This window comes from Notolepis coatsorum (genome assembly GCF_963971535.1).
Source record: "Notolepis coatsorum genome assembly, chromosome: 10".
In the NCBI taxonomy this organism is placed as follows: Eukaryota; Metazoa; Chordata; class Actinopteri; order Aulopiformes; family Paralepididae; genus Notolepis; species Notolepis coatsorum.
In genome coordinates this window covers 133,136,344-133,163,240 of record NC_140174.1, presented here as the reverse complement: position 1 = coordinate 133,163,240, position 26,897 = coordinate 133,136,344, and the positions used below count along the sequence as shown (strand labels likewise).

The following is a 26,897-nucleotide window of genomic DNA, read 5'->3' as shown; positions in this document are numbered from 1 at the left end:
CCCGAAAATGTTTCAAAGATATATTCTGGAAGACTTATCTTGGAACCACTGAGAGATAATCTATGACAAGTACACTCTGAGTCCTGAACGTGCTGGAGATATGTCTTAAGTGGCTGAAACGGTCGCAGAAATTCTATGATCTGATATCTGCTTGGAGAATGGCATTATGTCGTAAACTCCAAAGCGCGTTCCCGTTCAGCTCATTTGCATACAAACCACGCCCCCGACAGTCCTTATAAAGCAGTCAATTGGGCAGTGTGCAAACCCTCGCTGAAATGTCAAAGCGCCGTTCTGACACGGTAAGTCTAAGCAACGACGTAGGAATTTCACTAATGCTGAAATGGAGGTGGGGATCCCCTGTAAACAAGACAAACGTATTCCTCTGGTCTGCATCCCCTTAACAATTGTGTGTATTGAGCTGTACTGTATTGTAAATTCTGCAATCTGTTAATAAAGTTTCCATTCATTAATTCAGGTACTGATATCGGGAGTGGATAATTATAAGGGGGTTCTTTTCAGCAGCGTCAGCTCCGGCTACAGGGGCACCCACAAACGGGAGGTATGTTTTGTATGTATTGAGCTGTACTGTACTGTACCCATTCTGCAATCTGTTAATAAACCTTCCAATCAATCAATCAGGCATGGGCCCAAATCACCGCAGAGGTGAACGCTGTATCCGGCGAGGGGCGCACAGCCACCGAAGTAAACAAAAAGTGGGTCGACACAAAGTCGGCCTGCAAGCACCGGATCGCCAAGCACAGGAGAGACATGCTGGCAACTGGTGGAGGACCAGCAGGCCCGGCCCTGTCCGACCTGGACCTGCGCGTCCAGGCCATCATAGGCACCACAACAATCGCGGGTGTGGAAGGTGCGGACCGGAACGAGACGACGCGCGGGGCTGGGCACCGTCTCCTGTTCTCTGCAGCCAGCATGTCTCCCGTCCCCGAAGGATCTGATGCCGACACAGACGGTAAGCGTCCCTCCCACAACAGGTGCATCCCAATAAATTAGAACAGGGAATATATCGATTGCCTCCATGCACAGTAAATCTTGCAGTGTTAACACTTTACCCTATTTAGAGTTGATTTAACAATCAATTGTAGTTGGGAACAAATACGCAAGATGTATTGTGTGCCGCGCCGCATGGATTCATGCAAATCAAGTATTGAGATGCACCTGTAATATCTAATTGAAACATGCATGTGCATCAAGCATTGCATGATCGCAACCCCCACGTCAATCACAATTAACCACCCCAATTCATTCCCAGATTCAACTGACTCAGAGGCGGACCCGCCCCCCCCCGGAGCTGTCCCTCCCGTCCACCGGTGCTGGCCCGTCCACCAGTGCTGGCCCGTCCACCAGTGCTGGCCCGTCCACCAGTGCTGGCCCGTCCAACAGTGCCCCCCCCCCCCGTCCCCCAGGGGTGCCAGGGGTGCCAGGGGTGCACCCAGCCATGGAGGTCACATGGGCGAGGCGATGCTGGCGGAGCAGGAGCGGCAAAACAGCGTCCTCGAGCGGCTTGCTGCCGGCCAGGAGTGGGCCGCTGCCAGCCAGGACAGAACCGCTGCCAGCCTGGAACAGGTCGCTGCCAGTCTGGAGCGGCTCGCTGCCAGCCAGGACAGAACCGCTGCCAGCCTGGAGCAGGTCGCTGCCAGTCTGGAGCGGCTCGCTGCCAGCCAGGACAGAACCGCTGTCAGCCTGGAGCGCCTCGGCATCATCGGCGAGTGGGTCGCTACCATGATGGAGCGGGGTTTCGCAGCGCCAGACCCACAATTGCCCCCTCAATAACCCTCCAGCCACCTCAACAACCACCTGACCAGGACATGCATCCTGACCCATTAATGGGCCCGGATAATAGGCGTGCTGTCTTATGCCCGCTCTTAACTGGGCGATTTTCGGCCGTCCCAGACGAAAGATGACCAATCGTGGCATAATCTGTGGTCGTGGGCGAAATCGTGGCTCCAAGACGCAGGTCGTACGTCGCACAGTGAGAGAGGTTCAAAGATGACCGACGTGCAAGTCTTGCGATCAAAGATGCCTGCGACACATATCTGACAGTGCTTGATATTCTACGACCAGCGTCAGCTACCAACCAATAGAAATGCAGCATGATGACGTGTGATCAGTGCGACCGCATGATGACGTGTGATCAGTGCGACACATGTGCGTTTATGTGAGACAGTGACTGTACAAATCCAATAATGCCGCCCCGCAAACTGACGCCAATTGTGTGGAGTCGTATCAAAGAGGAGAGGCTTGTCGAGTTGTGGCAACAGAAGCCATGCCTGTATGATGTGTCCTCCAGCTGTTACCATGACCGTGTACAGAAGGACAAAGAATGGAAGGAAATAGCGGAGGAATTGCAGCTCCCGGGTGAGTTTAACGTTAGTGGCTAGCTAGCTAGCTAGCGGCTGGCTAGCTAGCGGCTGGCTAGCTAGCTAGCTAGCACACACACACACACTATGACTGAAAGTGGGCTATACAGTCTTGTTTCTGTCAGCCCACTTTCAGTGTACATTAACTAACGTAATGTTGTTATTGCGCTTCACAGCCGAAGAGGTGGTAACTCATGCAGCGTCCCTGCGCACCCAATACGGGAAGCTATTGCATCCCAAACCGAGTGGAAGTGGGACTAAAGACCCAACCCAGCGACAGACATGGATACTGAAGTACCTGGACTTCCTAAAGCATCATGTATTGCCTCGTCAGTCCTACAGCACCCTGGAGGTATGTGTATATTTGGAAATTGACAATAATAACGTACTTACTGTACATACCACTAAAGTTGTCAGACCGTTTATTTCTTAATAATGAATACTATAGTCTGTGGTGGCCTTGACTTCTTAAATTTCTCTTTTAATTACACGTTTAAAATCAACTGGATGAACGTTTCTCTGTAACCCATTCTATTTGGAATTTTATACCAAACTATATATTTTCCATATATCTACAAACTATATACTGTAGTAGCCTTTGTAAAATACCCTGTAACCCACTGCCTCTCGTGGTTTATTGCTTAATTATCACCTTGTACTGTGTCCTACAGTTCACAAATGGTGTCACCTGCATAATCATTGTGTGTATACTTGGTCAATAAAGATTATTCTGATCCTATGTCCTTCATCCAGCTAGATGATTCAATGCCAGTGACGGACAGCTGTGCTGACACTGCTGAACAAGATCCAGAGAGTGATGACCTTGGGAATCAGCGGCGTCAGAATCATCAGCACAGGACCCACCAACCCAAGTGTCCAACGTGTACCGTAGCCGTACATCCACACCCTCACCCGCACCCACACCGGGTGGTCAGGCAAAAGTGGTCCGGAGCAAGCCATGGGAGAGAGGGCTGAACCTTGAGAGAGAGAAGATTGACCTCCTCAAGCAAGTAGTTTCAGACAACAGAGATGATGATGATGAAGATGTGGACTTTGACTGGGGGGGGGCCGTGGTTCGGGTTCTCTGCGGGTCGAGGCATTAAAGAGGCATGATGCTTTGGCCCACGGGGGTGCCGGACACCGGGTCCTCCGTGGTTGGGGTTCGTGGCTGCCTGCCTCAGGAATCTCTTTTTTTTTATAGTAAGTTTTATTTTCCTTATACTTTGCACTTTATTTGAAGTTTTCTAGCCCCTGTTGAGCAGTGAACAGTAAGTTCATATACTGTAATTTCTAAAAAATTTTGATATCTTGAAGCACCTTCTTACATTCTGAAACACCTTATTTTACATTCTTTTTTTGTGATCAAAAGGGGGAGCAGAGCGTATATATACTGTTTGTATATACTGTATAGAAATACTGTAATTTCTTAATTGTTTTGATATCTTGAAGCACTTGATATTCAAATAAAAAAATTATTACTTTGATAAACCATTCCAGTTTCATTTATTTACATTTCTCAGACAAACAAGGAATAGAATGAAATGAATAATAAAGCAGTTATAATAAAGACAAAGAAAATGATTAATTGGGAGACACCATCTCAGTGGTGACTTTCATCAGTTTATGTGGAGTTTATTTTATGTATGGAAAATATGTTGTTGGTGAGCTGTTGTTTTTGTTTACTCTAACTCTGTGTGTTGTTTGTTCCCTTGCATTCTCCCCTCTTAATTCTCCCCAACGTTGTACTAATCGGAGACAATGCCCTTCGGCTGGGCGATGAGGTGACCCCCCCCCCCCCCTTGATTGGTGCACACGTCTGGTCAGCCCTGAATCAAAAGCTGTAACTTCATACTGAATATGCATTTCAATGGACAATGATGGAAATTTATTAACTTATATGCTTGTCATAAAACTGCCCTGTAGTTTGTGAGGTTAGCTGCCGACAGAGAGACAGGTGGACAGAACCAACCTGATAGGAGATAATTATTATATTATATATAGTGTAGAGGCAAAAACCAACATTCGTCTCTATGTGGGGGAATGGTATCCAACAAACAGTAAAGTAGCAACGGAGAATGAGACACTAGTCTATTAACATATCATATCATCAACAGTGTATATTTGCATATCGTATATGTCACAAATGTAACAGTACTATATACCTGTATGTCATGCATGTCCCTATGTGCCTTTAAATAAAACAGAATAACAAGGTTAGCCTGTAGGCCTACCTATATGGTTATCGTATTTAACGTGTGGATATTTACGTAGCTTAACATGTAGGCCTACATTTGAACTCGATAGGCCCTACAAGTAGGCCTAGGCATATGTTATTTTCTTTTAGGACATGTATAATGATTTTAGGCCCAACAGTTAGGCTATGGTGTATAGGCCTAGTGTTCAAACACCATCTTTATAACCAAAAAAGTACAAAAGGACATTACAACATTTCTTCCTGCCAATGCACAGAACCTGATGGTGAGACAAAGTATTGTTTCAGTGTGTCGCGCTGCTCCTTTGCAGTTCTGTTGGCATTCCGATCCCTGCTAGCAGGCACTGATGCCAGGGCGGCATCACTGCGCCAGCTCCCAGGGATGATGTGGTGGTCCTCATCCTCCGTGTCGACCAGAGCAGGGGGGATGTAGGTGTCTGTGGCCTGGGCTCGTAGGTAGTTGTGCAGGGAGAGAGCAGCCAGGGTTACCTGGGACACTGTATCTGGGTCTAGGGGAATGATGGTGAGAAAGACTCGCCATTTGTTGGCAAGTATGCCAAACGCATTCTCTACAACACGCCTCGCTCTTGACAGTCTGTAGTTGTAGACACGCTGGTCATGGTCAAGCTGTCTGAAGGGGTATGGCTTCATCAGGTGTGTGTGGAGCGGAAAAGCCTCGTCTGCAATGAACATGAAAGGGGTGACTACATCTGTACCTGGCAGACTTTGGGCTGGCGGGACATTTAACTGGTTGCTGTCCAATGCCTTTTTCAGGTCACAGTGGGCATAAACACCTCCATCAGACACTCTGCCCTGGGTTCCAATATTCGCATAGAGGAAACGATAATTGGCGTCTACAACAGCCATCAGGACCACAGAGAAACGAGACTTGTAGTTCCTGAAGGTGCTCCCACTGTTGCCTGGTGGGCGGATGGTGATGTGTTTTCCATCTATGGCTCCGAGACAGTGAGGGAATTGCCAATTCTCCTGGAAGCCACTGGCCACTGCTCTCCACTCAGCCTCTGTAGTCGGTGTCTACACAAACAGACAGACAGACTGCATCAGAACAGTGACATGAATCTATCAATATTTATCTGATCTAGGTATGATTGTCCCATATGTTACATTCTAGCTGCTTCTAAATGGATCTTACCGTCAGGTGATCCTTCTTCAGGACCTGGTGCAACACCTTGCATGTCTCCTTGACAATCACACCAACAGTGCTCTGTCCAATACGGTACTGGAAGCTCAGGGAAGTGAACGACTCTCCTGTCAGCATGGAGAATGATTGTAGAATATCATTTATATATGCGCGTCGACAAATAAATGTGCCAAACTGCAGCATATCAGAACTATTAGACTGACACATTCTATAGTTACATTCTGGTCACCGCGGATACACTGTAGCCTGAGTTCACTTGGGTTTACCCTCCACTACAACCCCTGATTATTACCTGTTGCTAAGTATCGCAGTGTGATGGACAGTCTCTCTCTGGCAGTGATCGCTCTCCTCATCTGGGTGTCTGCTTTGGAGATATAAGGAGCCACCAGCTGTAGCAGATGATCGAACTGTTCCACATCCATGCGGAGTAGACTTCTGAATCCACTTCGATCATCTGTCTAGAAGTACAACAGGCAGACTTTAATGAGTGCATTGAGAACAACACAAGCTAGCAGTGAGGTAAACAAGCTCAACATTCATTAGGAGGGTACGACACATGTAGCGTTAGCATGCTGACGTTAGTATCTAGAAGTACAACAGGCAGACATTAATGAGTGCATTGGGAACAACACAAGCTAGCAGTGATAACAAGCTCAACATTCATTAGGAGGCTACGACACATGTAGCGTTAGCATGCTGACGTTAATAACGTTACTTACCTCAAGTTCCATTTGCAGGACTGGCATTCCCAGTTGGCCTCTTTTCCCTAGCCACGACTTTGTTCTCTTTTTTTTAAATATAGCCGGCCTCTCTAGGCACATAAAAGCCACTATGGCAAGTGTTCGCTTCCTGGACATTGGCATGTTCACAGTCTGCTTCTTCTTCGTATCACGACCGTCTTGTTTACAACTCGTCAGGTTGACGCACACTGATGACACACAGGATAACGCTTTATGATGATGCTACGCTTTATTATGACGTTACGTAGTCTGCGTCGTAGCCTACGACTCTCATCGCACAGTGTACATGCATCAGATTGATGGTCGTACCAAAGATTATTCAATTTGTGTCGCACAGTGTGGCTTGCAAGGAACTTATAAGATGCAAAATATCTCCCAGTTAAGAGCGGGCATTAGTCCGACAGCAATTAATTGCACGCATGTGAATAGATTATTCACATGCGTGCAATTAATTCCTATTCATAGGTGAATTTAATCTGGACCTGAATTCGACTTGCTTGCTTCTGTCATTAATTAATTCCTATTCATAGGTGAATTAAATCTGGACCTGAATTCGACTTGCTTGCTTCTGTCATTAATTAATTCCTATTCATAGGTGAATTAAAACTGGACCTGAATTCGACTTGCTTGCTTCTGTCATTATTCGATGCAGTTTACAATGTATACCAATAACTAAACGCATCACTCAGTAATACTCAAAGGGTGTCAGGGATGTTGCGGGACACCACGCTTCTCCGCGATGTTGTGCAGGACGCAGCAGGCCATGATAATCGTACACACTTGGAAAGAATAAATAAGCCACAATAAATGACATGCAACATATATTGTATGTGGCTGATGTATTTATTAATTCCGAGTCATTTGCAGTGTGTGTAGCTATTATTTATTTTTCCGACATCAAATAACGTAATTTCTTATCATACAAATAGTCATATTTATTTTAATTATGATTAAGTAATTAATTCCAAGGAGGCCTGTAGTGTTGACGTGAAGGAATCACTATGAGAACACAAGTCTGTCAAGTTATGATAACATTTTAAATTAGTAAATCAATCATGAGCATGAGGTTTGATCGTGGGCTGAGAGCATATTTAAGTGTGCTCCTCAGCACTCTTGGATCTGCTCTCAAATAAGATCTCAGGAAAATTTGAGGACTCCCACTCCCAGCCCTAATATGTCTTAAATAGGCCGAAATCTGGCTAAGATGAAATATTTTGTCGTAACTACGTTCGAGAATGAGACCCAGTGCCTAATTGCCTCTACAGTATGTCCAGGCGCACCAACCGACCTGTAGGAGTCGCTGTCCACAACGCCCGATCCCCACCCATCAGTTTCCCACCCCCTAATACGGCCAATGTGTATTAGTACGGACGACCAGCTAAACTGAAAGCAATGTGGAGCGCTGGGCTCGAACAGGCGAGCCCAGCGTCTCCAGTATTCGTGGCGAGCGCCTTGCCCACTACGCCACGTAGCCGCCCGGAATGTAACACATTTGAACACACCTGACGACCAGCGCTATTGTTATGCAAAGTAGTACTTAGCGAGTTGGCGCATCAGTCGAGTGCAGCGCATTCCTGTGTGCACGCGCGTGCACATCCGTGCATGTGCGTGCTTCTGCTCACAGAGCCGGTTGCACGGCGTGCAACCCCGTCCCATGAGCAACGCACCTCTGAGTGCAGCACCAAGGACCCCCAAATGGATACACATGGACCCCCATTTGATACGTCTTACCCTGCTCTAGGGGGCGCTGCAAACGCCTGATCCAGCGCTCTGATCTATCGGGTTAAATGCTGAAATGTATGCTTGTCTCAGAATATGGCCTAATTACTGGGTTGGAAATGGAGGTAGGAATTCTCTTAAACACACAAATTCAGGGAAGAGGATCTTGTGTTGGCGTGAGATCGTTTCTGAGAGGAGGATTGATTGATTGATTGAAAACTTTATTAACAGATTGCAGAATGGGTACAATACAGTACGGCTCAATACACACAATTGTTAAGGGGATGCAGACCAGAGAGACTTTTGTCTTGTTTACATCAGGGTCCCCCATTTTCAATTCATAATGACTGGACTGGAGCCTGGATGGATCAGGAGCAAAGCCTAGTTAAATTTTGAATTGATTGAAATTAAAGTGCTTAGTCTACACTCTGTTGCGCCAGCCCCCCCCAAACCACCCCCCCCCCCCCCCCCCCCCCCCGGTAGGAGAGGGGATTGGAGGAGCAGCACAGCTTCTGGGTTTTGGCTCCCGTCTTTATCCCCCGCCTCCGCCCCCTCCGCTTCCAGGATCAGCGCTCCAGGGAGTCGGGAGGAGAAAGTTCTCCTTTGAAGAGGGAGACACTGAAGGAGCACTGCAGCATCGGTCGACTGTTCATTCATTTTTCAGCAAATGAAATGAAATGTTTATTATCATCAACTATCCTGTTTGTTGTTACATTTCAATTTTATAAAATGTGTAACGTTTGGCTCCTTTAAATCATTGAACGTAGAGAGAGCGAGAGAGAGAAGCTCAGCCCCCCCTTTCCTCACTAATGGAACTCGAAACTTAAACTGGTGTCGTGGAGTCACTCCGCTGTGAGAGTTTCCAGGATTAGCTTAGTTAGCGTTAGCGGCTAATGTTAGTTAGCTTAGCTTAGTTAGCGTTAGCGACTTACGTTAGTTAAGGTTTTTACCGCAACGTGGACATACAGGAATGGCAAGGATGCAAAGCATGTTAGACACATTAGACCCATTGCTCATGCTGGTCTGTGTCTATTATGAAATGACGATTGCGCGTCATTGGAATTCGGATTATTTTCTAACTGGGCACCTATTGATCTAGCGTGAATCGCTACTCGGTAGTACCGACATCATTCGGTCAGTACCCTTAAAAGTACCGAGTTCGGTACCCAACCCTAGTTGCCATAGGCGCGCCGGGCAGCCAGGAGAGATCCTTGGCTTGTTGGATCTAATGTCTCTGTCTCTCTCACACACGTCTCCATGATATACAATGAGGGATACAATTGTAATGAGAGAAAGGGCTCTCATTAATATGATCATGCTCTTCTTGGTGAGAGAACGACTTTAACTAGTTTGTTGGCGTTCTCTACCACCACAAGAAATTTTCGACACAGCACTCAAACAATATAAATAATATTATATCAAATAAATACAAACAAATGCCACTGAGCTTAAAGGGGCACTTCACCAAAAAACAATGCTGATTTATTTTGCACATAATAATAACACATTAATTTAGTTTGACAGTTATTTAGAAATTTTAGAGTACATTTGTTTGAATATGGCCACCAGTGATGTCATCGGGGACATTGCAATGTCCGATAACATTACTGGTTGCCATATTCAAAACAGATTTACTCTCAACAACTGTAATAATAATTTCATGTGTTGAAAACTGTTTTTGGACGTGTGTGAGATATGTGCAAAATAAATCGGCATTGTTTTTTTGTTGAAGTGCCCCATAGGTTGATTTGTCAAACACAATCACACAGCTCCAGTTGCTAACATTTACTATGCTAATGTAGCGCAGAACACAGTCAGGCAGGCAGGTAGTGATATATGTGGTGTGTCTGACTCTTAACCACCAAAAGCTGCACAGACTATAACATATGACTTATATCATGCCAGTTAGCGTACAGACCCTCACCTGTACCTTGTGTATACTGTTTACTTTTACTCATAGTATATATTCAGATTCAATATTTGTATTGCCTATATTTATTGTAATGTACTGTATATTATAATCGATAGGGCATACCGACCCTCATGTTCACCTTGTTTACACTGTTTATTTTTCTCATATTTTTATATTCAGATTACATTTTATTGCCTATTTTTATGTCTTTCTTCTATTACCCTGCCCATACCTGTACCTCCCCTCCCCCCTCACCCCTGCTGCTATGATGCCCAAATTTCCCCAAGTAAAGGAATACCTTTTCTTATCTTGTCTTAAAACCCAGATATGGGTGTATTTAATGCAAAGCTGTGGAAAAGTGTCCGGACTGAGGGGGTATTGGGGCAAGGAGAGCCAGGGGAAGGTCTGGACTGGGAAGAAGGACTAGAGGGGAGCTGGGCAGGTAGGGGACTGTGCTGGGTCCAGGGTGGGAAGAGGTAAAGCAGGCTGGGGCAGGGGTCAGGCTGGAGGCATGGGGGAAACAAGAATCGGGACAAAACATGCAGACGGAACAGCTACAAGGATACAAGAAAACAGGACAGAATGCTGCCAGAACAGCAACTAGGAAAGGGCTTTAGAATAGACACTAACTACAGTATGATTGTACTTCAGCGCTCCAGCTAGACGTCTTCATATCACAAATGTAGAGTTGTGTGTTGCTGCTTCATGTGATGCAACTAAAAACAACACGTTGCTTCTGTCCTTCTGTCTTGTCCTCCTTGCTGTTACAGTGGTATTTCATCACATTCCTCTGTATTCTACTGCTCCTCTATTATGTCTCTCCTTTGCCTTGTCTGTCTGCTGATGTTTTCTGGAGGAAAAAAACAATTGCGATGATTTCCAAAAAATTACATCATGGAGATTCACTGCTCATTTGAACGAGCAGAAGAGAAAAGCATGAATACAGTCACCGTGCCACGGGTACTACTTGGGGGCGGGCGTTTCAAGTGATTCAGTAGTTAACTAGAGTACTCTACACATGAAACATGAGTACTGGTAGTATTTGTTTGGATGGTACAGAGCCTGATCAAGTCGCCACACAGCGGCCTAAATGCAGGAGAGACTAGATAGCTAGTGTGGCGAACATACCCAGAATGCCTTGCATTCCGACTAAGACCGAGCACTTGTCTGGATGCTTTTAACGCATGTGTACTACTATCGTCATAGACCAGGGGTCGGCAATTAGGTTTGGCGGCGGCCACATTTTTCCCCAAGCCATTGAATGGCGGGCCAGAACCAAAAACAATGGCTAATTTAATATAATGATAGTGAAATTTTTTTAACTCTGTCAAAATAAACTAGCTGCATAGGTGGCATAATAAACTGTAAATGACATATACATGCACTGAACATTATACCTTTGTCTTTTTTCCATTGTATTATAAAGCGCCTCTCTATCGGTCTATCCTACATTACGCGAGCGCAACCGTCTATCTGACGGCCACGGACCGGTTTAATGTTGAATGTTTAATGTTAAAACTATCGATTTATATGGAATTCGTTAAACGTATCCGTTGTCTTACTTATTATTATACTTATTGAATCTCAAACAAGCCTCGTCTTGTTAAATGAGACGGTCTGGTCTACGGAGGAGACTGGGGCTGACGCATCCAGATTGGGGTTGATTATTGACACTTCCGCTAAATATATTAATCTAGCTACTAAGTGGGGAGACTGATCAATTACGGATAAAGGAATATAGTGGGACGATCGATTATGATGGTTAACCTTGTTAGATGAGGCTGCACTGGAAATGGAGCTAATGGACTTCCGAATGTCTCGTAATTCAAATACCTATAGCGTTGTCATTTCAGGAGCTTCTTCAAGCACTCTTTTTGTTTAAAGTTAATTGCATTGTTTTTGCATTGTTTTTAATTGCATTACTGTTCACATGCATGTGTGGTGCCATCAGTCATGAGTAAAGATAAAGCTTGAATGACTTACTGAACTGGTGTTTTTATTTCATGGACTCGTGTTTCCCATTTCAGCACCACGCGATGTCCACCTCACTTTGAGCAAGCCTATATATACAGTACATTGCACCTCACTGCCTATACCTGTTATTCACTCAACATGGATAAAACATAAAGTATGCATATAATACAAATAATATGATGAAAATAAAATAAATATTATATTCTCAAAATAAACTGACGGGCCAGAAATGATTGCTGGCGGGCCAATTTCAGCCCGCGGGCCGCCTATTGCCGACCCCTGTCATAGACCCTCTTTCTGTTTGTAACGTTGCTAGAGCTACTAGCCACAATAGACCCGTTTGACTGTATAGTTAGCAGTGTTAATTTTGGCAGCTATTTTCATGTGTCAAGTGCTCCTTTTCCCTTTTCATCATATTTAGTCATCTTCATTTATTTTTCGTTTAGTCGGTTTTAGTCAACTAAATGTCTGAGCATTTTAGTCGACAAAAACGGATGACATTTTTGTCTTTTTAGTTAATGGAAAAAAACTTCAGAAATAGTCAACATGGAACATATTCTGATTTAAATTGCATATTTATTTTTTAACCTAGGGGATATGGGGGTAGATTTCTATCAAAAATAAACAAACGCAAAAGTAGAATCCACAATCGTAAAAACGATCCACACACACCTCAATTTGTGTTTCATAAATCATAAAAACACACTTGATCTGCTTAGATTTACGTACGGAATTCTAAAAACACGCTTGATCTGCTTAGATTTACGTACGGAATTCTAAGGACACGCTTGATCAGCTTGGAGTTACGTACGGAATTTTGAGACAAATATTTCGCTGTTTTCCCCGTGTGGATTCGTGTGTGAAGCTTCTTCTTCTTCGGCGCTACCGAACACAGCCCGAGGTGTGTTCGACTCATGAGTGCTACCAGTGGTCAAAATCGCACATTATCTTTAGCCCTAAGCATCAACATTCCATTATGAAAATGAATGCTCAAAGTAAATATATCTAGTAGGGATGCACCGAAATTCCGAAAATGGTCAAAAATGGCCTTTCGGCTTTCGACCGAAAGAGTTTTTTCACCGAAAATATATCACAGAAACAGAAACAACCTGTAACCTACCTAACGTGTTGTTGTGATGACGTAATCAAAACTCGGCTTCAGTCATTACATGCGCAACATGAGCTCTTCAGTCCTGCGTTCTGCAGCCTGTGATAACTCCTCTTGGGACTCGGGAGTCGCGCTGTTTCTAGTAAACTCTGCGCACAACGCGTCCAATAAATGCGTCTTTAACACTTTGGTCGCCAAAAACGCCTACCACGTCATTCCCGCCATGCTCATTCTGCCAAAGACGCCGTACCACGTCATTGAGATCAATATTTAAAAAAATCTGTGATCGCAATCATATTTCTCCCCCGGAGACTTGAGATCTACTGTTGATCCCCTCTCAACTCAAGAGCGCCATCTGGTGGCCGATCGGCGGATCGCCCAAACCGGAAACAGGAAACGGAAGCTGGTGCTCATTCCAATTCGGTCCGATCACTCGCTAATAGTCCCAGGACTCGAGCTAGACACAATGGATAGCAATCCGTTACCAATAACTCGATAAACAACATGATTTGGACGTATATACTATTATACAACCTGGAGATGGATCGCATATTTCTACATCCCATAATAGAAATATTTCTGCTCCACGCTCATCGCCCAACGCTACGAGGAGGCTACGGTGAGATTCAGAGTTTTTTTTTAACGTGTTCGATATAAACTGCTCTGATGATCATATCACCCACACTAGATGAATCATCTAACGTTGGCCACGGAATTATAAACGACCCCCCCCCCCATCCGGTCAACATCAGATGATAAGTAGTAACTTTTAGAAGCACGTCCATTTGAAATTTTTTTTCTCGCGAGATCGCTATCAAACTGTATTTGATCATCAATATAATGCATTTAGGGCTATAAATCACGTTCTGGAGAATGCTGCAGAAAACGATAAAAACATACTTATACTTTAGACCGTATTTTAGTATGAATATGTGAATGAAAAAGTATAACGTTGCTACACCCTGAACAATAGATACTTGACGTTGAATGGGCCATAGTAATGTCAATTTAGCAATACAATTTAAAAAGTTATAGCCCTGCAAAGAAGGGGAACTTCTCCATAGACAAATAGAGCTGACGTGGGATGGTTTATTATGAATATAAGCCTGGCGACCAAAGTGTTAACATGCTTTATATCCTTATTTCCCCGTCGCGGTTAATCACTGAGTGATCTTATATGCATATTCTTCAGAGCGAGAGGGATTGTGTTTCTCACATTGACGCTGTCTGTCGTTGATAATATAATCTGAAGAGCATTATTATTATCATTCTCGAGCATACACGTCGCGCGTCTACCGTGCACATTCATCTGGGGACTAGAAAGGTGCGCTCAGTAGAGCACAGATGTCCGCCATGGCGGCAGCTAGGCTTGGGCGGTATGACGGTATTAAGATATACCAGGGTATTTAGAAATACCTACGGTATTGATTTTCAATACCGTCCGTCACCGTCAAAATCACAGATGCGCTTCAGTTTCTATAACAGTGAAACGGAGTTTTGAGTGTAGTGCACACACTGAGTGTAGTGCACACACGCGCCAGCAGAGGGCGAGACCGCTCTAGTGGAGCGAGTGGGTCACAACGGTGTTCACGTTTTACGGTAATGTTGCGACAGTGCTGTGAAAATACCGTAAAGCGTTGTGACGAGAGCAGTGTTGTTGTGGTGCACTGGTGGAGCAAGCAAATAATCCGTCTCTTATTATATGTGAACTAAAGAGTACAAGGTTTACACAACAGCCCTCACCCGCCTTTTTATTGTATTTGTACCGTCCTGTACTATCCGCTGTCAGCTGTTTATCTCTCTCTGTGAGCTACTGAGCTTGAATAACTAGCGTTAGCTCACGTTAAGTAGCGTTAGCTCTGCGGCTAATCTTAGATTACCCTGAACTAAATCAATGACTAGGTTATAAAGCATTCGAGTTTATGCAAAGAAAGTGGCCTAGTTGATGTGTGGCGGGAACTAAATCCAAAGGTTAAAGACTACACTTACTATTCAAACGCCAATGTCTCATATTCTAGGATTGATTACTTTTTGATCTACTCAAGACATCTTCACATGGTAAAAAACTGTTGTATCAATCCAATCACACTATCAGACCATGCGAGAATTGACTTGACCGTTCGTCTGGATGGAGAAAAGTTCACTCGTAGGCAATGGAGATTCAATACCTCATTGCTGAGGGATGAAACATTTAGATCAAAAATGAAGGTATGGATTAAAAATTACATAGATGAAAACAATGATCCTAGCATGGACCCAAACATAATCTGGGAAGCTGCAAAAGCCACTTTAAGAGGACATATTATCTCATACACATCATTTAGTAAAAGGGAAGAAATCGCACACACAAAAGAACTAGAAAAAGAAATTGAAAGATGCGAAGCCCTCCATAAAGTTGCAGCAACAGAAGACAACTGGAAACATTTAGTAACTGCCAGAGCCAAATTAAATATCAAGACTACAAATATAATCATGCAACAAATTAATCAGGTTAGACAAAAACACTATGAATTTGGCAACAAACCCAGTAAACTATTAGCCCATCAACTAAAAAAAGAACAAGCCGAAAGGACTATAAAAGCAATTCGGTTCAAGGGCAACATCACACATCATCCAAAAGAAATCAATCAGGCATTCCAGGAGTATTACAATATACTATACAAATCTCAAAGTAATTACACACAGGAGGAACTGGATAGATTCTTAGAAGGTATCAAAATGCCAAAGCTCTCAGAATCAGATCAAGAGAGTCTTAATGCACCCTTTACCGAACAAGAAATACTAGCAACAATTAATTCAATGCCTATAGACAAAAGTCCAGGACCAGATGGCTTCCCGGCACAGCTATATAAGGAGTACTGGAATGACCTGAAACCCATTTTTATGGGAATGATTAACAACTTTGGACGCAACAAGGCACTTCCTCAAACAATGAGCTTGGCAAACATCACAGTACTGCATAAAAGTGGTAAGGATCCACTAGACTGTTCATCATACAGACCTATAAGTCTTTTAGATCATGATTATAAGACTATCACCAAAGCATTAGCGAAAAGACTTGAAACCATCACGCCGAAATTGGTAAACCCAGATCAGGCTGGATTTGTTAAGGGAAGATATGCTACCGATAACATCAGAAGGTTATTAAATATAACCAATCATTTGAATCTAAAACAGAGGCCCTCTCTACTCCTATCTCTGGATGCAGAGAAGGCTTTTGACAGAGTCGAGTGGAACTTTCTTTTTAACGTGTTGCAAAAACGTAATATAGGGTCAAATTTTATCCAGTGGATTAAAGCAATTTATCAAACTCCAAAAGCAGCAGTTATTACTAATGGCAATACATCTGATCCGTTTCTCTTAATGAGAGGAACAAGACAGGGGTGCCCAATGTCAAGCTCATTATTCGCAATAATAATAGAAATTTTGGCTGCATCTGTACGAGACAACATTAACATAAAAGGAGTGTATATCGATAAGGTTGAACACAAAATATCTTTATATGCTGACGACATTGTTCTATACATTGAGCAACCAGAAAACTCCTTATTACATCTGTATAACACAATCGAACAATTTGGAAAGTACTCAGGATACAAGATAAATTATAATAAATCTAATGCATGTCTCCTACATATGAAACCAACAAAAGAAATGCAGAAATCCTACCCATTTCGATGGTCACCAGGAGGCTTCAAATACTTGGGAGTACACTTTACACCGCAATTAAATGATTTATTTGAAAAAAATTACACTCCTCTTACAATTGAAATTAACACAGATCTAGGTAGATGGGACAAACTACCCCTATCCCTTCTAGGAAGGATAAACGTCATCAGGATGAATATCCTTCCGAGATTGAACTTTCTCTTTCAAAATGTACCCTGCTACCTATCTATAATATATTTTAACATATTGAATAAACGTATCTCAACATTTATTTGGTCCAATAAAAAACCAAGGATTAAATTACTGACTCTTATGAAACCTGAGTCCATGGGTGGTCTAGGTCTTCCCAATCTCCAACACTACTACTGGTCAGCCCAACTTCGAACTATAGTATCATGGTCATTGGGAGGACCAGACTTGCACTGGATACAGATAGAAGCGGGACAGGTTGATCCTTTACCTCTAAACTCTCTTTTTTTTATAAAGAATTTTGACAAAATATAAAGCAATATTTCATGGTTGTGAATACCCTATATGCATGGAAAGATTGCTCGAAAAAGTTTGGCATAACTAAATGCATCTCTGTTTATTCACCTATTCATCAAAACCCTGACCTAAAAAAATATTTTCATTCAACTGATATAAACAAGTGGAGACACTTGGGGGTAACTCAACTTAAAGACCTTTTTCATAAAAACTGGAAATTAAAAGCATTTCAGGAGAAGAATACAACATTCCTAACTCAGACTTCTTAAAATATATGCAAATTCAAAGCACTTTAAGTTCACTTACTAAAGAAAACAAGTTAAGCTTTGAAATGACAGAATTGGAAGAAAAACTAACTACCTCATCCACAATTAAAGGTAAAATCAGTGAACTATATGAAATTCTAACTAATGAATGCCAAACAGTCTTCCCAGCTCTATTAAGATGCTGGGAGACGGACCTGGCAACGAAATTTGAAGAAAACAATTGGCAAGATATCTGTGATCAAACTTTCTTTCCCTTTACAAGCAATAAGATCAAAGAAAGTAATTTCAAATTTATTCATAAATTCTACCTTACTCCTGTAAAAATGCACAAAATCTCGAAAGAAAACTCACCAAATTGCCCAAGATGTAAAATTAAAGAAGGAACATTTCTGCATATGTTCTGGCAATGTAGCAAATTGAAGCATTTCTGGAACAAGATCCACTTATTTACTAAATCTGTCATGGAGTTGGAATTTGAGTTATCACCATGTGTCTATCTATTAAATAATATAACAAACTGCCACTTAGACCAAAAGAAATGCAGACTGTTGGTATACATAACATATTTTGCAAAGAAATGTATACTTCTTCTATGGAAAAATGAAATCGCACCAACATTCAATATGTTCATAGAACAAATATCTCAGTTTCTTCCCTTAGAAAAGATAACGCTTGAAAAGCACAACCAGGGTCACTTATTTCAAGAACTTTGGAATCCACTCTATACTCAACTGGAAACTCATAATGTAGTCCTATAAATGTGTCATATCTAAATAACAGACGTGGAGTTTTAGCAGATTAGATTAGCTGATCTGTTGAGGCTCTTTGTCTGCGTATAAGTGCCTGGTTGCCTGCGCATGGCTGTCAAACCCTGCCCCCACGGGGTCGGGTCTGGGAAAGGGAGCTGAACACGCAGCGGCCCGGACCCTTCTCTGTCGGAGTAGCCATCGATAAGCGGGTGTGAGCAACTGGGTGCTATAAAATGTCACTGTTTACAATACCGACATTTGCACTTTTATTCCTTATTTACTTATGATTTACTATACTGTCCCTTTATTTTATTTTATTTTACTTTACTTTATTTTTATTATTATTATTTTCTTTTTTTTGTTGTCTAATTGTTTATTTGTGTGTATGTGGGCAAGTGTATGTGTGTGTGTGTATGCCTGTGTGCGCGTGTACGTGTGTGTATGTCCCAGTGTGTGTGAGTGAGAGATGGGAGAATGGATTGAGTGGGGAGCACAAGGAAAATTGTTAAAAATTGTTCATGAGAGTGACACTGAACATTCTGTAGATCTGTCGATTGAATGTGAAACCTCATGAAAAATAAAAAGATTTAAAACAATAAAGCATTCGAGTAGTTTTCACTGCACATAGAAGTAGCCAAACAACGGGAGCATTTCGGGAGCATATGACCAAAACCCAGGCAATTTCTAGCCCTTAAGGAATCAAATAGTCTGCCATGGCTATAGGCTAGATGCTAACGCTAAAACGGTGCAGGCTTCTACCAGTGCGGGACTACCATTCTGAGAGCTGACAATGATTTGTTTACTTGGTAACACGTAACGTAACGTTTTAAAGCACATTGGCTTTGTTCTGAATGCAATTTGTAGTTATCCTACAGAGAAAAGAAAATGCACTTGACTTGGAATTAATGTACTGTATGCATTCAGAAGTGCTGAATAAATGTTTTATGGACGCATAATAGTGATTATTTATTATTTAAGTAAAGTTTTGCCATAATCATATATTTTTCCATAATCAGGTAGCTGAACAACATTGGTAAAAAATATCTATTCTATCATTTTCGGCCTTTCGGCATTCGGTTTTCGGCCAACTGTTTCCTATTTTCGGTATCTGTTTCGGCCAAGAATTTCCCATTCGGTGCATCCCTAATATCTAGTACCATTTTGAAGATAACAACTAGGGCTTTCAAATTATATAAAATATCTGTATGATTATTATTATTATTAATATCTTTCATATTTTATACAGAAATGATTAAAAAAATCTTGTCCGGCCACCACATTTCAACAAACAACTGCATTTTCAACCACTTTACTGACAAGCTAGCAGGAAACTTAGAGGGTATGGGATATAGACAATTATGTGGAGCAATATAGAACAGCTGACAGATTAGAAATATAATTTATTGTTCAAAAGTTATGATAATTATAGTGATAGTAATAAAACAATTCCGGCTGAAAATTAACTTGGGTTTATGGTTTGTGGGTATGCTCAAAGTAATATATTATTCATATCTTTCATATTTGATACAGAAATTATTACAAAAATCTTGTCCAGCCACCACATTTCAACAAACAAATGCATTCTGAATTAATTTAGCCTTGTAGTTTTCTAATCCCATCGTTTATTTGTTATATTTGTATTGATTAAACATAAGTCAGTTACTGTACATGACACTGTACATGTCAAATAATGCTAAGGTAATTAGCTTTACCTTATTGCTTATGGAGCATTGTGTCCCCAGTTATCCCAGAGGAGTTGATGAACACTATAGCTGTATTATGTAAGAAATACATATGCAGTATATAATTGTATATAATAATTGTAAAGTGTTTTTTGATGTTTTTTGTTTTTGTTTTGGTGTAAATAAAAATAAACTGATCAATTCAAATCCGTTTTTAAACTTTTTTGGTATTACACACACTCTTCTAAGCATTTACAATGACAGTAACTGCCAGATATTGAAAGTTGAAGTCATCCTGGAAAAGGAGTTATATGCCGTATTTGCTATCGCGTTCCGCTCTGAGCCGTATGAGATATTCTATCTCCTATGATACCTAATGTATCTCCCTACGAACAAAAAAATACATGCACCACACCTGTATGGGGCTCCGCCCCCATGGTGGCACCGCCCATATAGCAGTGACGGTAGTCACCACACACCCTTCCTCTATTTTCGTCCCAGCGTACTCGGATGCGTGCACCGTACGATAACTAGTAGGATGAAAAGATCAGAGTCATAATGTTGGAAACTTACCGGAGGTTGCTGGCCCCTGGCATCTTCGACGCATGTTTTCGGCGACACGACGGGCCTGTGTTGATGTTCCTCGTTTGATGACAGCACATCGAGGTTCAGCTGTACAAGGCTGGCTGTCGGGCCAGCTTGTACTCAGGTAGGCCCTGTGTCTTCAGGCATGGGTATTAGTGTTAGTAATGCTGGTTTGTTTTGTTAACACAACCATGTTGTGTGTTGGCGCCGGGGGCAGGATGGTTTGGTGAACGTTCTCTGCAGGGAACGGTTTCCAAGCTGTCTTGGGCGTGCTGCTAAAACATCTAAAGCTATGCTACATGCTATCGCTAATGCTGCATGCTATTACTACTGCTAATTGCTATGCTGTTTTAATGTCTCCGCCGTGAGATGTTGTCACTCTCCCTCCTCTTGCCCGGTTCATCAATGAAGGTCAGTCGGTAGCTGTTGTGTTTTTTTTTTGCTGAGTTCTATTTACCTTTTTCGGGTAAATGGGTTGACAACAGGGTAGGCCGTGGCTAGGTTTCCTAGCCAGGTATTTTACCTTGTGTTCCGGCGGGGTTTGTTGAACGGTGTTCCCATCTGGGTTGGCAGTGGGGCTATGGGTCCAGCCGACATGGTAAACATGTTGCGTGTCTGTGCACAGGCAATTGTTGTCTTGGGTCCCACATCGCCTGGCGCTAGGCTGCAGTAGTATAAGGGCAGGGCCGCCTGGGAGAAATGTGAGGCCCTGTGCGTTTTTAGACGCGAGGCCCCCCACCTCCTGGGGCGTCCCTGTGTGAATGAATGAATGAATGAATGAATGAAAACTTTATTTAACAGATTGCAGAATGGGTACAATACAGTACGGCTCAATACATACAATTGTTAAGGGGATGCAGACCTGAGAAAGACGTTTGTCTTGTTTCCATCAGGGTCCCCCATTTTCAATTCATATACATTTATGACATACACAACATACATGACATTTATGGCATAGGGACATATAGGTATTTAGTACTGATACATTTGTGACATAACGGTATTCAAATATACAGTACTGTTACCCCTAGATCCTGACAGAGTATATACATATGATGGGGAGGGGACTGTACATTAGGAGGGGGTGGGTGGGTGGGAGGGAAATATACATACGGCGGGGAGGGAATATATACATGCGGTGGTGAGGAGACTGTCTATTAGGAGGTGGTGGGGGTTTTGGGCATTTACGGTGGCCAGTTTCGAATTGCAGCCTCCCGTAGGTGCTCTTTAAGAGCGGTTTTGAATGTGGGCAGGGATTCACATTCCTTTACAGCTTTGGGTAGGGCGTTCCACATTGTTGTGGCATAATTGCGAAACGTGTTTAGTCCCTTGTTTGAGCCGAATCTGGGTTTAACATGATTTGTTGAGCTTCCTCTGGTGTAGTGGTTGTGGTATTCACTGACCTTTGGGAAGTACTTTGACATGTACATGGGCACCCCGGTCGTATAGTGTATCTTGTAGACCAGGCCCATTGCAAGTTGCTGTACTCTGTCGTCTACTCTAAGCCATCCTAGGTTGGCAAAGTGGGCAGGGGTGAGGTGGGTTCTGGGGTTCAGGTCAAGTAGTAGTCTGACCAGTTTGTTTTGTGATGTTTGTAATTTTGTTTTAAGCGCCTTTGAGGTGCTTTGGTACCATGAGGTGCACGCATAGTGTAGGGGGCTATTGTTTCGTTTTGTCACTCTGCTATGAGAAGGTCTGTCTTGCTACAGTTTTCTCTCCTCTCAAACCATTCATACTGACGGTCAATCGGTATACTGGGGGAGTAGTGCGGGGGGGGGGCTTTGTTTACCTTTTTTGGTAAATGGGCTAAACTAGGGCTGGTGTTCTGTTGTGAATATTTTGAATGAAGACGGGTCTGGTCCGTCTCCCCTTAAACTTTGTGTGTATGGGTTTGCTCATTCTACAGTTTTTTGTGGTTTAGCTCTTTTATTCATTTAACCCTTTCATGGTGCACACCACAGTGGAGGGTGCTGTTTGCAATCACCAATGGTGCTCCATGTTAACATCAGTCCTTTGTTTTTGATATATTGAAACAATGCCCCGCCCGGCCGACACCATGGGTGGGTCGGCCTGGCGAGTGGCTGGTGGGCTGTTAAGGCTTGTACCGCCACGGTATGGAATTGGCAACGATTAGAACTGTGTTCGAATTGCTGTTTTTTTCTATTAGAAAAATGGTGTCTGGTGGAGGGGCCTTGAGGGCGAGGTTGTTGACGTTATTAGCTTTGACCCAGCCGCAAGCTATAACCGCTCAGGGTTCCCCTCTCCGCAGGGGATTTTGGTCTTCTGCTGGAGCGCGGGCGGTATTGTCCTAGGCCCTACACCGCCTCACACCGCGCAGCCAGAAGAAGAGAGAGCACGGCCTCGTCAGCGGCGATGACGGGGCCCTCGACAGGCGGCCATGTTTTTCCCCCGCCAGAGGTATCCTGGGCGTCGATTCGACAGGTGTCCACAAGGCCGACAGCCTTGGCGGCCGAGGGATCGGCCATGTAGGATGGGTTCGGCTTGAACAAACAAGCCGTCACCGTTCTGCCGCGAGCAGCCCGCTCTCCGATCGCTCCCTTCCCCAACACCAGCGGAAGAAGTGGGCTCTGATTGTTTCCTTTGGCTGCGGGCCGCGTGCCTTCGTTGATGCGCGGGCGGCCCCCCTTTTCGCTTCTCATGGGGACAGGGGCTGACACCCAGTTTATGGCTGAGCCTGGGTCTGTCCGTGAGAATGTTGTGCTGTCAAGCGGCTCCCACACCTTGATCGGTGTTGGTTGAGCCTGGTGTTACGTCTGTCAACTTAAGTGTTGTCAGCAGGGGGGCTCGAAACCTTTTGAGGCACACAGTGCGGGCTTCCCCGGCCTCGCCTTCGCCAGGCCTGGTATCATGTTGGTGCCTCCCACTCCTGGAATATTGGGAAGTGGTCGCAGCTCACATGATTTGGGGTGGTAGTAATATCACTGCAGGGCTACGGTGTGTAGGAACCCATGGGGGCCTTACACCTTGCATGTCCGGCTGCAGAACAACTCCTTCAGCATGTTCTGGAGGGGTGTTCAGTGGGGGGGCTTTTTTCATCGGAAGCCCCCCGTATCAGACCGGCCCTTTCTGTCGGGGTTCCCCCTTGGGTGCGATTGCCTCGTGGGTGGTGTCAGGGTCAGGTGTTCCGACACGGAACGCGCTCCTTGCACGGTTCCAGGTTTGGCTACGCACAGCGGGGGGACCGGGCCAACTATCTACGGTTCCTAGCGGACCTGCGCCACGTGACGGCGGGTGCGTTGGGAGTGTCGTCACATATGACTACGGCAGTATCATATGTCGAGGTGGATGGAGAGAACGCTGAGGCGTTTACACAACCCCACCCGTTTTCAGGTTTGGTGCAGACCCTATTGTCGGGGTCTCCAGCTGTGACAGCTCTGGTCAACGAGATCCAATCTCTGTGGACGAAGCAAGCCATCGTCGTGGCGTTCTCCTCCCGGTGTTCTCTGCCCGAGAAGTCGGGAGGGAGGGGTGTAAGACCCAGGCTGGACCTGTCCCATGGGAAGGTTCAGCATTTTTTGGATCGTCTCCTACCTGTTGAACACTGTCAGGTGGGGGTCTGGTTCTCCTCCTTAGACCTGTAGGATGCGTATGCGCATCCCCGATCTTCCATCCTAGGGCTTACCTACGCTTCCTTTGCAGGGTTAGCGTATGAGTACCAGAGGCTGCCGTTCGGTTTTCTCTGGCTCCCCGCATCTTCACCAAGTGCGTGGAGGCCGCACTGGGGCCTCTGCGTCGTCCGGGGTTACGGAGTGTTCTGCCCTGATGACGTTCTGGTCCTTCGCGGTCAAGGTGGATCGTCAGGTCTCGTACCAGGCAGGTCTCTACCAGCCTGGGGTTGCTGTAGACTGGATGTAGAGTATTCCTCTTCCCAGTCAACGGTTGGAGGGCTATGGGCATCCATCTCAGAGCGTGTTGTCAACACGCTCGGGAGGTTCCGTCCTAGGACGGTTACGGCGCTGTCTCACGTCGCGTTTTCACCGACGCCTCCCTCGCTGGTGATGCGTCGGGCCAACGCAGTAGGGGGAAGCTGGCAAACCATGCTGCCCGGTCTGCGCTACGTTCAATGTGTTGGTGTTGAAAGCGGTCCTTCTGGTCCACAAATGGTGTTGATCAGGACGGACGATACGACGTCAGTGTCGTGTATCGACAGACAGGGAGGAGTACGCTCCCCCTGTCTGCACCAGGCTATGGGCGGCTGGCTATGGGCGTCCTCCATCTGCGCGGCCTGAGGGCTCCCCACATCCCCGGCAGGGAGAATGTGGGTGCAGGTGTACTGTCGCGGGGCGGCCCTCATCCTGACGGGTGAGGATTGCGTCTGGACATGGCCAGGGGGGTCTGGGACCGATGCCGTGCCGCCAGGGATTCTTCCCCATACATCTGTTAGGTCAGTTGTTGGGATGGGTACGTTGAGGGGCGCAGGTTCTTGATCCTGATGGTGTTACCATCTGGAATGCGCATGCTCCCTCCACTGTCGCGCTTACGCGGGCAGATGATGTATGTTCCAAGTGTGGTGTAAGGCGGGGGGCCGGGACTCAGTCTCCTGCCCCCTGGATGCTGTCCTTAGTTACCTCCAGTCTCTCCTTGATAGACTGTCGGCTTCGACGGTGAGGGTATATGCAGCAGCTATATCCTCCTATCATGAGGGGTTTGAGGGGATGTCTTGTTCAGCCACCCTCTTGTGAAGCGTTTCCTGCTTGGAGCTTCGCTTACGCGGGCAGATGACGTATGTTCCAAGTGTGGTGTAAGGCGGGGGGCCGAGACTCAGTCTCCTGCCCCCTGGATGCTGTCCTTAGTTACCTCCGGTCTCTCTTTGATAGACTGTCGGCTTCGACGGTGAGGGTATATGCAGCAGCTATATCCTCCTATCATGAGGGGTTTGAGGGGATGTCTTGTTCAGCCACCCTCTTGTGAAGCGTTTCCTGCTTGGCGCTCGACGCGTTAAGCCGGTGCAACGCTCCTTGGCTCCGACTTGGGATCTTCAATTGGTCCTCGGTCGGTTGTCCTTGGCCCCGTTTGAGCCGCTCGAGCAGGCGCCGTTGGGACAGCTGTCCTTCAGGACCGCGTTCCTTCTGGCTGTCACTTCCGCTAAACGCGTAGGTGAGCTCTGTGCTCTCTGCCTGTCTTTTCGGACCGATTGCGGTGTCACTCTGCGACCTGATCCTGCTTTCGTGCCTAAGAATATCCGGAGTTCCTTCCGCTCCCGGGATATTGTGGTTCAGGCGTTTCGTCCTCCTCCTCACACTAGTGAGTTAGGTGCGGGCCTTCACCTGTCATGTCCAGTCCGTGCTTGGGGTTTTACCTCAGCCGTACTCAGGATTTCAGGGTTACCGACCAGCTTTTTGTCTGTTACGGTGGGGCTCGTGCTGGTAAGGCACTGTCGGAGCAGCGCCTGTCCCATTGGTTGTGCGAGGGTGTTACCCTCTGCTACACGTTGGCTGGGCAGGATCCCTCTGGGGGCGTCAGGGCGCACTCCACTCGTGGGGTGGCTGCCTCTGCCGCTCTCCTGGGTGGGGCCTCGGTGGAGGCCATCTGTGCTGCAGCTTCATGGTCCTCCCCGGGCTCCTTTGTAAGGTTTTTCCTCATGGACATGACCGGGGGTTCTGTCTCCCAGGCGGTTCTGGGGTCTGTGGCCTTTCCTGCTTCCCGTCCTTTGGTCGGGTAGCAGGAGTGTATGGGTATGGGCCACATTGTGTTGAGTCACACGTGGTTCCGCCTGTACGGTGTGTTCAAGGGGTTCTAGTTTCCCTCTTGTTCGCATTCAGGTGGAGTTGACTGCGCCCCCCCTTCATTAGGGAGGATGGGGTGACAGGGCTCCCCGCACCCCTTGATGTGGGCTTACGGGTCCTCAGGGGGTACATTTGTCGGGCTTCGCGTCCGCTCTTCCCCATATCTCACACGGCTCAGAGCGGAACGCGATAGCAAATACGGCATATAACGGTAGGTTATGTAGATAACCTAGTTATATTAGTATTGGCTGAGCGTTCCGCTCTGCGCGGCCCTGAGTTCCCTCTTGAGGAATCTTTTCCTGGGACGGGTTGTTGGCGAGGAAGGGTGTGTGGTGACTACCGTCACTGCTATATGGGCGGTGCCACCATGGGGGCGGAGCCCCATACAGGTGTGGTGCATGTATTTTTTTGTTCGTAGGGAGATACATTAGGCATCATAGGAGATAGAATATCTCATACGGCTCAGAGCGGAACGCTCAGCCAATACTAATATAACTAGGTTATCTAC

The 26,897-nt window shown here is 45.2% G+C and overlaps 2 protein-coding genes across 3 annotated transcripts in view; one reads left to right on the top strand and one right to left on the bottom strand.

Moving 5' to 3' along the window:
• Positions 1-26,897, top strand: part of LOC311235244 (G protein-activated inward rectifier potassium channel 1-like) — a gene marked incomplete at its 3' end in the record, with an annotated part of 94,299 nt that overhangs the window by 46,829 nt on the left and 20,573 nt on the right. The gene's annotated exons all lie outside the window — the stretch shown is intronic.
• Positions 4,819-6,534, bottom strand: LOC311234989 (uncharacterized protein; the record flags this gene model as incomplete). Its single annotated transcript, XM_084322299.1, has 4 exons — positions 6,472-6,534; positions 6,045-6,210; positions 5,744-5,859; positions 4,819-5,625 (listed from the first exon to the last, which is right to left on the bottom strand). Exons 1-4 carry the CDS (start codon positions 6,496-6,498, stop codon positions 4,819-4,821), a joined length of 1,116 nt encoding a protein of 371 aa, XP_084178425.1. The 5' UTR covers positions 6,499-6,534.